The sequence below is a fragment of the Elgaria multicarinata genome, chromosome 4 (assembly GCF_023053635.1).
Source record: "Elgaria multicarinata webbii isolate HBS135686 ecotype San Diego chromosome 4, rElgMul1.1.pri, whole genome shotgun sequence".
NCBI lineage: Eukaryota > Metazoa > Chordata > Lepidosauria > Squamata > Anguidae > Elgaria > Elgaria multicarinata.
The window spans coordinates 134,593,449-134,605,081 of NC_086174.1; the positions used below are offsets into that span (position 1 = coordinate 134,593,449).

At 43.3% G+C, this 11,633-nt stretch overlaps 1 protein-coding gene across 1 annotated transcript in view; it reads right to left on the bottom strand.

Annotated features, from left to right (window-relative positions):
* Positions 1 to 6,182, bottom strand: part of LDAH (lipid droplet associated hydrolase) — a 106,038-nt gene extending 99,856 nt beyond the window's left edge. The window contains exons 1-2 of the mRNA XM_063125218.1: positions 6,128 to 6,182; positions 2,780 to 2,935 (exon numbers count right to left, since the gene is read on the bottom strand). Coding sequence (XP_062981288.1) covers positions 2,780 to 2,933 — 154 coding nt within the window. The 5' untranslated portion in view covers positions 2,934 to 2,935; positions 6,128 to 6,182. The remainder of the gene's footprint in view (positions 1 to 2,779; positions 2,936 to 6,127) is intronic.
* Between the last annotated feature and the right edge of the window lie 5,451 nt (positions 6,183 to 11,633).

Sequence of the window (11,633 nt, forward strand, 5' to 3'; positions counted from 1 at the left end):
GACAAGTCAAAGGAGGGTGAATATTTATGCAAGGCACTATATATTCAATAGTAAACTGCAAAAAGGCAGTTTATTCAAGAACATATGCTATGCCTACTTTTTATACATTAAAAGTTACCCAAGATGAACACACAATTGTAAGAACACACTCACCAAAATGTAGAAAATATATTTGTGCTTGTCTTTAAAACAGCACCATCTTCTGGCATATCTGCTTCCACACTACAGTCAGAAAGCACAATTATCTTGCTTTTATCATTACACCCCCACTTGGCTTGCAATAAATGCTGCTTGCAAAGCATGTTTTATTTACAGTTATTGCTGTACATCTGATTCCAACTCTTGAGAGTTTAAAAATATTTATTAAATTTATATCCAGCCTTTCTGCCAGACCCTGGCACCCAGTGCGATTTCTGCTGGAATTTTTCAACAAAACAAAGTGGACAAATTCCCCTTAAAATGGTTCAAAACTTGAGAAATCTCCCTGATTACTAGCCATGCCAATCATATTTGCAGGCATATAATGAAAAATCCCTGGCAGCGCTGAGACAGCATAATAAATTGTGGTTTATTGTGATAAGAACGACCTTGGCCTCCCCCAGTTACCAACTAACCACAATTTACAATGCAATCCTATGCATGTTTAGACAGGAAAAAAAACTCTATATTTCCCAGCATTGCCCTAGCCAACTACACTGGCTGGGGCATGCTGGGAGTTGTAGGACTTTTTTCTGTCTAAACATGCATAGGATTGCACCCGTAGCGTTACATTTGAACTCTAAAACTTTGCTTAATGTTAACTATTGTTTGTTGAAACCAGCTACATCAGTGATTCCTAAAGTGGGCAGTACCACCCCCTTGTGGGCGGTGGGATTGCATAGGGGGGTGTTAAGAGGCAAGGGGGTGGCAGGGGGGCGCTCATGGTGGTCTTTTCTGAGAAGCGCCTCTCTAGAAGGTCTTAAAACCTAGGGACATTTTTATAGGAGAAGGTAGTTTGGTCCCAAGCCATATAGGGGAAGAATCCACACAGCTCCTCCGCCCAGCTGCCGCCACCGCTGCTCAGCTCAGGCGCCCAGACCAGCAGGATCCAGAGGAGCACAGCCCCTTTAAATGGGAAGCACCCGCCCCAGGCTTGCCGAGGGAGGGAGGGAAAAGAGAGCAAACGCCTCTGTTTGCAGCCGACGTGGCAGGGCACACCAAGCAGGGTATGTCTCTTCATTAGCGTTTTGGTGCTTTTGAAACATTTCAATTCACCGTTAAACAGTATTATTATTATTATTATTATTATTATTATTATTATTATTAATTTATATAGCACCATCAGTGTACATGGTGCTGTACAGAGTAAAACAGTAAATAGCAAGACCCTGCCGCATAGGCTTACAATCTAATATTAATAAATGTGTGGATTGAGGAGGGTCTTGTTGGCAGCATGGCTCCGGACAACTCGGGCTGATGGAGCGCCTCTCCTGGCATGACCCTACCCAAATATACTATAATCATCATCTAAGGCCCTGTGATATCTAATATTCTTGCTACATGACTATCAGACGTTGAAAAGATGATATCACTGGATCGAGTTCATCAATTATGTTTAATTGAATAAACTAAAAAAATGTAATTGGGTTTTGAATAAATATTCAATTAATTGTTACTGTTTTGAATTTTATTGTTATTATCTTCCTTAGTGGGTCCTTGAAAACCGCTATTCTGAATAATGATTTTTATAGTATAGGGTAGGGGGCACTGGGCATGAGTTTGTGGAACCAAAGGGGCGAGTACCTGAAAAAGTTTGGGAACCACTGAGCTAGATCATAAACTACAGTTTGAAACTGTCCTGAAAGACCAGCACGGGTTGCCAATTGCTTTCTGGCCAGAACACAAAGTGTTGTTCTTAATCTTTTAAACCCTAAACAACTTAGAAGATAGCTAATGGACTGCCTGTCTCACTACGAACCTGCCTGAGTTAAGATCTGCAGAGAGTCCCTTTCACAGGTCCCATCACTCACGGAGGTCCGTTCGTCAGGCACACATTAAAGGACTTTCTTCTGTGTTACCAGCAAACTATAGAATATACTTCCTCAACTATTAAGATAGGCTCCCACTCTCTTGGCCTTCAAAAGACACATCTTCTCCATTTAGCCTTTTATTAAATATGCAGTTTTTACTGTTCTTGTTTTTATGGTTGTAGGGGTTTAATATACTAAATTCATATACACTGCCTTGATAGCTTTTTAGCAGATAAGGCAATATAGAAACAGTTAAGAAGAATTAGACAGGATCTTAACATAGAAGGAAATATTTTCTAATGCATTCATGCATTTTTAAAACAAGCAAACTAAAAATTAATACTGCAATCCTAGACACATTTACCTAGGACTAAGTCCCATTGAACTTGATATGCTTTCCTACTAAGTAGACAAACATAGAATTGCACTTAGTTATTAACTTCTCATATTTAATCAATTAGCTTTAGACACATATTTCAAAACAAACCCTGATGAAAGCATCTCTGAAGATCTGAAACAGAGGATACTATCTTCCTTTCTCTCAAGAGCCATTCATTGATTTCTGTCTTATCTAAGACTTTTTGGATCCACACATGCTCCACCACTTTTCCTCAAGAGTTCCATTCTGTATATGTTCAGACAGAAAAAATCCTACAGAAAAAAACCTACAACTCCCAGCATTCTCCGTTTCTCAGAATGTGCACTACCATAATTCCTCTATCAAAAGAATACACATTTTAAAACAAGCAAATCCCACTCATTGAACTTACCCGGGATAACTAGAAATAAGACTTTGGGAGCACTTTTATTTTTCCAGAGATCCGTCCAAGGGCCACACTTGAAGACCTCGGTAGCAACTCCATTAATGTAAGTGAACTCTTTATGTACCAGAACTTGCTCTTCAGAATCTACTTTCATGGTCATTGCTGAAAATAATAAGAAAACGTAAAAACGTTACTAGCTAGGCATAAATAATTAGAACCTATGATATGTGCTTCTTTGTAACCAAAGAAAGGAACTCCTCAGCTCTTTCCTCAACAAGGAATATCAGCTTTAACAACTCATATACCACACTTTCTTGAGAAGCACAGAGCAGCTTACATGCAGCTTCCTAAGTCTCCAATCCAAGCTATGGTTAAGGCTCCAGCTACTTAGTTCCAGTTTTATATATAACCCCAAATCATTAACTAACTCAGTTTCATCACTCTAGAACAGGTTATTTAGAGTTGCACCATGACAGGTTATAATATTCAACTAAGAGATGTGGCAAAGATGTGGCAAAGATCAGCTTCATGGGATGACCCCGGATTCTAGTATTTTGAGAGAGTATCTACATTCACCATACCATGCATAATTTTGTACACCTCTATCAGGCGTCCCCTTAGCCTCCTTTTTTCCAAACTTTATGTAACCTTCCCTCATAGGGGAGATGCTCCAGTCCCTTAATCATTTTATTTGCCCCTTCCTGCACTTTTTCCTGCTCTACAATATATTTTTTTTAGGTGTGGTGACCAGAACTGTACACAGTATTCTAAGTGTGGTTGCACCATAGATTTGTATAAAGGCAGTATGATACTGCCCGATTTATTCTCAATTCCTTTTCTTATAATGCCTAACACTGAGTATGCAGCGGCTGCACACTGGGTGGACATTTTCATCCAGCTGTCCACCACAATCCCAAGATCTCTTTCTTGTTTGGTCACCGCCAGCTGTTGTGGAAATGTGTGAATGGGCTGTTTTGTCTGTGCCCACCCTGTTTTGATGTAAGCCCTTTCTATTAGAAATTAAGTTCTATAGCAATTTGATGCAAACTGTAGCTGAAAATATATTGAGCAACACTTGCTCAACCAACAAGAAGTGTTGACACATTAATCTGAGTGTGAGCGTCCCTGCAAGGACAGGAAGAGTAGTAACCACAAAGGAACAGATGTTCCAGGATTGCAATACCCATCTACATATTGGTTTTCTAGTCTTAGAATTATCTGTACTTTGCACATGCAGAATTGCCATGTCACAAGACGGTGTCAACACCGGCAGTGGGAAGGTGGAGTAAGATGTCTGCAAAGCAAGATAACCAAAAAAACCGAAACAGATAGAGATGTATTTCCTGTAACTATTGCAATACCCATATATGTATGGTATTCTAGTCAGAGAAGTACTTAAACTCTGTGCATGCCTAAATGCTTTGCTTCTCATTGGTTATTGCATTGCAAAACTGTATTATAATTGGTGGGAAAGTTCTGCCATTGTATCTGAGGAGAACTGACCCTATAAATATGTTAACCTTTCCTGAAATTGTTGGGCAGTTCCTCAGGTCTTTTGGGACTGTCACCTTGCAGCACTGCAGGCTGCTCGTAATAAACCTTCTAAAGAGAGAGAAATTGTGTCTTGAGAGTCTGTGACCACCACTCAGCGAACCACGGGAACCCGCCCTTTCGGGTTCCACCACACAGCTCAGATCCCATTAGGTTATACTTGAAGTTGTTGGATTTTTTTTTTTTTTTGCCCCAACATGCATCACCTTACACTTGCTTACATTGAACCACATCTGTCATTTGGATGCCCACTTGAAGAGATCGCTTTGGAGCTCTTCACAATCTCTTTGCGTTTTAAAAACCTTAAATAATTTGGTGTCGTCAGCGAACTTGGCCACTTTACTGCTCACTCCTAATTCCAGATAATTTATGAACAAGTTCAAAAGAATTGGTCCCAATACTGATCCCTGTGGGACCCCACTATTTACTTCCCTCCATCGGGAGAATTGACCATTTATTCCTACTCTCTGTTTTCTGTTCTCTAACCAGTTACTGATCCATAAGAGGACCTCTCCTCTTATTCCATGACTACTAAGTTTATTCAGGAGTCTTTGGTGAGGGACTTTATCAAAAGCCTTTTGGAAGTCCAAGTAAACAGTGCCCACTGGATCACCGTCTACATGTTTGCTGACACTCTCAAAGAATTCTAGTAAATTAGTGAGACAGGACTTGCCTCAATGAATATTTCACTTGAAAGGAAAAGCCTTTCATTCCCATATTATGAAATGCACCTTCATTTCATTGATTATATTTCTATATTGCCCCATAGCCGAAGCTCTCTGCGCAGTACACAAAAATTTTAAAACAATTAAAATACATTAAACAAAACTTCTTGAAAAGCTGCCCAAGCACATTGTTCACAATCAAAAATGTCCCACATTTGCATTTCTGTCATTTCAAGGAAAAGCAAACAAAATTGACAGCAGCACAGGAGGAAAAAGTTAATTTACCTCCCGAAGCCTGCTCTGATGCCATTATCAGCGCTCCCCTGCTAATGCAGTTAGCACTTTAAAAAGATGCAAAGACACATTTATCAAAAAGCACAGTTTGCCCCTATCTTTGTGAACCGCCCAGAGAGCATTAGCTATTGGGCGGTATAGAAATGCAATAAATAAATAAATATCTTTAGAGAGAAGAGAACGCTTCCATGTTGGATACAGCTCCACCCCGTGGGAACAGCATTATATAAGGCACCTTCAGAAAGATGCTGTATAGCAGCTTTCCCAAACCTGGTGTCCCCCAGGTGTTTTAGACTACAACTCTCATCACTCCCAATGGCCAGGAATGCTGGGAGTTGTAGTCCAAAACATCTGGAGGGCACCAATCCAGAGAGGGTTGCTCTGTATTCTACAGCCACCTTTACTATCTCCTTCTCCATCTTGGGCCATTCTACTGCTTTAACAACTTGAATTAAGTGTCAGAAAGCAGAAGTTGAAATCCTCCCTCGCTGGGGGTCAGGAGAGCTTCCCCTGGTGAATTTCTGCCTGCTGGACAATGTGAAAGCACAGGAAGTCCGGGGCGGGGAAGGAAGCAATGAACCTGCTCTCACATCTCCCTATGAAGCAGGCCACGCTGCCCTTTGCTCTTTGAGCTCTGGGCCTCTTGCGCTGGGCGAATTAATTCCTTTGCTGCTGTCGCTGCCATAAATCAGCCTCATTTATTACCGTCCTATGAGCATTTCACAATGGGGAAACGACTATCAGAGGGCAATTAAAGAGAGACAAGCCCAACTCCAGATGAGAAAGGGGGAGGCGGGAAGACACCGCCCCCCATCATCTCAAGTGGTTCCTTTCCAGCACGTACCTTCCCTGCTCGCGCCCGGCTTCCCACGTTTCAAAGACAGGGAGCCCGACAGCAGCTTGGCTCCACCCTTCCTCCTTCCCACAGCCGGGCGGAAAAAGAAGTGTCAACCCTAATACGAAGGCATGGTGACGGGGGGGAAAAGCAGCTGTACGTCGGCTCTACTTCCACCAGGGTAGGAAATGGCGGTCTGCTGGGCGGGCCGATTGCCCTGAAGCAGCCAATGGCGAGGCCACGAGAGTCCTCAGAACCCCGCCTCCGCCGGCAATTGGATACGATTGAAAGGACACGCGCGCGGCCCCCGCTAGGTTAGGGTGACCGTTTCTATGGTTTGGTTGTACTTCTGAGCTCATGGCAACGGCACCCCCACCCCTCCTCCTTCACTATTATCGTGTGGGGAAGAGCTTCTTTGGGTGCTTTTCTGCCTCTGGTATAAATACGTAAAGTAGGGTGACCATATGAGAAGGAGGACAGGGCTCCTGTATCTTTAATAGTTGTATTGAAAAGGGAATTTCAGCAGCTGTCATTTGTATATATGCAGAATCTGGTGAAATTCCCTCTTCATCACAACAGTTAAAGCTGCAGGTGCCCTGCCCTCTTTTAAATCTGGTCACTCTAGTATAGCTCCTGCATCTTTAACTGTTGTGATGAAGAGGGGATTTCACCAGGTTCCCCATATATACAAATGACATCTGCTGAAATTTCCTTTTCAATACAACTGTTAAAGATACAGGAGCCCTATCCTCCTTTTCATAGGGTCACCCTAGCAAAAGGCGGGATACAAATAAATATAATAGGGTGACCCTATGAAAAGGAGGACAGGGCTCCCGTATCTTTAACAGTTGTATTGAAAAGGGAATTTCAGCAGGTGTCATTTGTATATATGGAGAACCTGGTGGAATTTCCTCTTCATCACACCAGTTAAAGCTGCAGGGGCCCTGCCCTCTTTTAAATCTGGTCACTCTAGTATAGCTCCTGCATCTTTAACTGTTGTGATGAAGAGGGGATTTCACCAGGTTCTCCATATATACAAATGACACCTGCTGAAATTCCCTTTTCTATGCAACTGTTAAAGATACAGGAACCCTGTCCTCCTTTTCATATGGTCACCCTACATAAAGGCTCGCACCTATGCGTGTTTAGACAAGAAAAGAAAGTCCTACAGCTCCCATCATGTAGGATGTTTTTCCATCTAAACATGTATAGGATTGTGCCCTAAAGGAGGCTTGGGAGCAACAGTAGCTATGCTTCTATGGGGAGCAAATCCGGAGTGTAAAAGTGTTACGCAGACGTGTGTGTGTTGCTTGTATTGATTCACAGAGAAATGATAGGTTGACTGTGTTATCACCAATTACTGCTGTTGTGAATAGTTAATTTGCTTAGTTAGTGTTTCTAGAATTTTAACCTGCCTTTTAGGGCGCAGCTCTCCCAAAGCAATTCACCATTAACATAAAACAATATTCTCTGGAGGAAACCACAACAGCCAAACTAGAAGCAGTTCACCTTAACCTTTACATAGAAATGAGTCAGATGATCTTTTGAAAGTAGGGTGACCATATGAAAAGGAGGACAGCTCCTGGATCTTTAACAGTTGTATTGAAAAGGCAATTTCAGCAGGTGTCATTTGTATATATGGGGAACACAACAGTTAAAGCTGCAGGTGTCCTGCCCTCTTTTAAATCTGGCCACTCTAGTGTAGCTCCTGCAGCTTGAATTGTTGTGATGAAGAGGGAATTTCACCAGGTTCTCCATATATACAAATGACACCTGCTGAAATTCCCTTTTCAATACAATTGTTAAAGCTACAGGAGCCGTGTCCTCCTCCTCTTCATTTGGTCACCCTATTGAAAGACACCACAAAACTATGTTATTTGTTACAACAGATTATTAAAATGGTTATGAATCTCTGGGAAATGGAGTAGGACCAAGTAACCCAGGTTTCCATTTATGAAAACTCCTTACATTAGCCTATAATAGGGAGTTAACAATGAATTCCAAACCAACTCCGCATGATTGGAGAGACTTCCTACCTAGAAGCTTGCAATTTAATTTCTGCAGTGTTTTTTTTTAAGCTTCTCATTCTGACCAATTGTAATCTACCATTACATATATCCAATTCAAATGGGCAGGGCTTCCAGTACAGAAATTAGCTATGGACTTCTACCAGCACTGAGGTCCCCTTTCCAAACACACACAAATAGGGTGCAATCCAAAGCACATTTACCAGAAAGTAAGGATGCTTCCAGATGGTGAATTATTGTGGAATCGACATGGCTCATTCACAAACATTTGACCTGAGGACCACAGCTCACATTTATTCAAGTTTTTCTCCATCTTTTTTCTTAATGTGGATAATAAGTTTAGAAAAGAATTTGGAACAGTCCTGCAAACTACCCATGTGTGCAAGTTCTCTGGTGCTGTCTTCCCATAATTGTGGAGGATGTGTTAGGGACATGTACTATAACAAATTTAGGGGCATGATTCCTTCTTCTTGCTCAAGTTAACCATTTTGTTTCCGTCCTCAAACACCGAAAGTAACCAATAGCTGCAAGCAGTAATGCAGGAGCAGGCAATAGCCACAATGGTTGTGGGGTTTCCCGGATGAATTAACCACCAATAGTCATCACCGCATGGCATTGGAGTGTCACTCTAAAACAAAAGTACTAAGACTGGAGTACAAGTGTGTTGTCACAGTTCCAATTATCTTATCCCAATGTCTTAGAGAAGTTATTACAACATCTTGAAATAGCCATAGCAAATGTCCCCGAGATTTCTTGGTTGCCAGTGTTTTTTATGATCTGTTATACAGTACAAACTGTGCTACATATTGTAATGTCTTTAAGAAAATATTGCCAACTTCATCTAACCATGTATTGCTTGTAATCTCACCTACCCAGGACCCAATCCAGAAGAATCGAGAAGAAGCGAAGAAATTCATAGAGATGAAATACTTTGGTCGAGGAGTAAAGGTCTGCTCTGTAAGCAGGTTAAAACCTCGAAGGGGGGAGATGATGAACCCAGAGAGAGATTTCATCTCTCTAATGAATGCAATGTGCCAAGGGTTAAAGATGGATTCTCTGCCAAAGAGTTGCTACATGTGGCTAAGTTTTAGGAGTAGAGATTCTTAAAACTGCAGGCAAGGAATAAAATGGGGGGTGACAGTGGTTAAGCAGGCTGTGTGCAGTATTACAACCTCTGTACATACCAACAAGTGGTACACAGAATGGGGGGTGGGATCCTAAGGGCGGATTCCGACTAGTGTTTATACAGGAAAAAAAGAAGTCCTACAACTCTCAAGCATTCCCCAGCCAGCCAGTTGTAGGACTTTTTTCTTTGTAAACATGCATTAGGATTGTGTCCTAAGAAGTCTCTTTTCCTAGTTTTTCGAGATATTCTGGCGGGATACAAATAGCGCGCACACACAGGTGCGCAATGAGAGGACACGCTGGCAGATGGCACACGCGTGCGCGCAGCCCCCCAAAAATATACACGTGTTTGCAGCACGTGAGCACACCCACAACGACATTAGCTGCAGCGGTCCTTTTACCTTTGGCTTCAAGTAGCCCGGTCTGTGTGCACTTGAGGCCTTGGAGCGCCGCAGGGATGTGTGTGCGTAGAGAGCCTGGGAGGGGCCAGAACATTCAGCAATGGGAGGTGTGTGTGTATGTGGTGGGGAAGTCCCCACACTCGGCCTGGCACATGACGTAGGAGGCAGCAGGCCTAGAGGCAAGGACACTTTCCTCTTCAGGCCTTTACATCGTTTTCTCGCCCTGTCAGCTGGGATTCCACAAGCCCTTCCACGAGCCCCACTGATGCAGCAGCGAGGAGTCCGCTCCCTGCATTTACCTGGGGATTGGGCCATACAGCGCCTGCTGCATTGAACGAGGTAAGGTCAGTACTGCTGCGCCCCTCTGAGGTCTGCACCCTAGGCCGCTGCCTTGTTCGCTTTAATGGTAGCGCCGGCCCTGCATATCTGCCTTCTGGACATACAGCCACACCTTTGCACCAAAGTTCTTCAGGAGTCAATCTCCTCTCTCAGGTCTTTAGAAGTTCAATCTCTGTGCAGGGGACAGTTGCATGATAAGTGCTTCACAGAGATATAATAACAAACATGGATACAACATTGGGGGAAATGTGGCAATGTTTGGGGCTGTTTAACTTAGGGAAGAATTATGCACAGTATGGAGAAAGTGGAGGGTGACTACAAAACAATATCTCTCTTCTGCAGAAAAGGGTTGGAAAAGGCTGTCCTAAAAGTAGGAAAGAAATCAATTAAACAAATGAATATGTTGTGGTGTCTTACCTTTCCCTCTGCTTCAACCTACTGGAATGGAAAAGAGAGTCACATGTCAATTAATTCCAGCAGAGCCTACGGAGTGGGTTGTGCTATCTCACCTCTCCCTCCATTACAGCACTTCTCTTCGGTTCACCGGGATAGCCCCTTTGGATCCTGTAACAGTCCTGCCAATTTCCCACCCTGTTCATTAGGCCCCTGTCTTGACGATGGCGCTTTGGTGCTGCGAGGTCTTGGGTTACTGCACTTGCGTTCCTTCCCAGTATCTGCACAGGAAGGAATGCAAGTGCGGACTTTCTGCCGCAGCTGCTGCTGTGCTGAGCACTGGGAGGGATCGGGGAGGAATGAGGCAGCCGGGGGAGGATGAGGAGAGGAACACAGGGTGCCTAAACCACCTCTCCAACCTCTGACCTTCTGGCTGCCCATTCCTCCCCCACCCCATTTTTATTATTATCTGTATCTGCTCAGTTTTGCAGATGCAGATAAAAAATAATTTTAAAAATTGAGGGGGAAGAATGGGCTCCATTCCTCTCCTCCCCATTTTTTTAATCATCATCATCATCATTATTTGTATCTGCACAACTTCGTAGATACAGACAAAAAAGTTTAAAAAATTGAGAGAGGAATGGGCCCTGTTCCTCTCCTCCCTCCCCATTTTATTTTTTTTCAATTTACCATGGGGCTCTCCTGAGCTCCTGGAGGTCCGCTTCCTTCCCTGTCCAGCCGATGGCAACCAGTCAGGGGGTGCCATCGGCTGTGACACGCCTCCGCAGACAAAAAAGTTGGGGTAAGTGCCCAACTTCAGTGGAGTTGTTGGGGTTTGCTCCTTGTTGGCTTCGCAATGGTGGCTGCGTCATGTAGATGACCTGCCGCTACTGCGAATCCACCCCGGTGCAAACCCTTGGTGTAGACAAACCCTAGTACAGGTATGGAAGTAGTGAGGTTAGAAAGTGACCAGATTGTACAAGAGGGAATCCACAGTCTGGTCTACATATGCAGCAGAATTATCATTTGGGACTGGAATTGTAGAATCAGCTATTCCACTTCAAACTGCAGATGGAGGGAATTACATTTTAGAATGCTCACGTAGAACATACTTGGGCAACTTGTAGGCCAAAACATCTGAAGGCCTACAACTCCTATCAGACCTAGCCACCATAGCCAATGGTGGGGTATGATGGGAGTTGTAGGACAAAGCATCTGGAGAGCCACTAG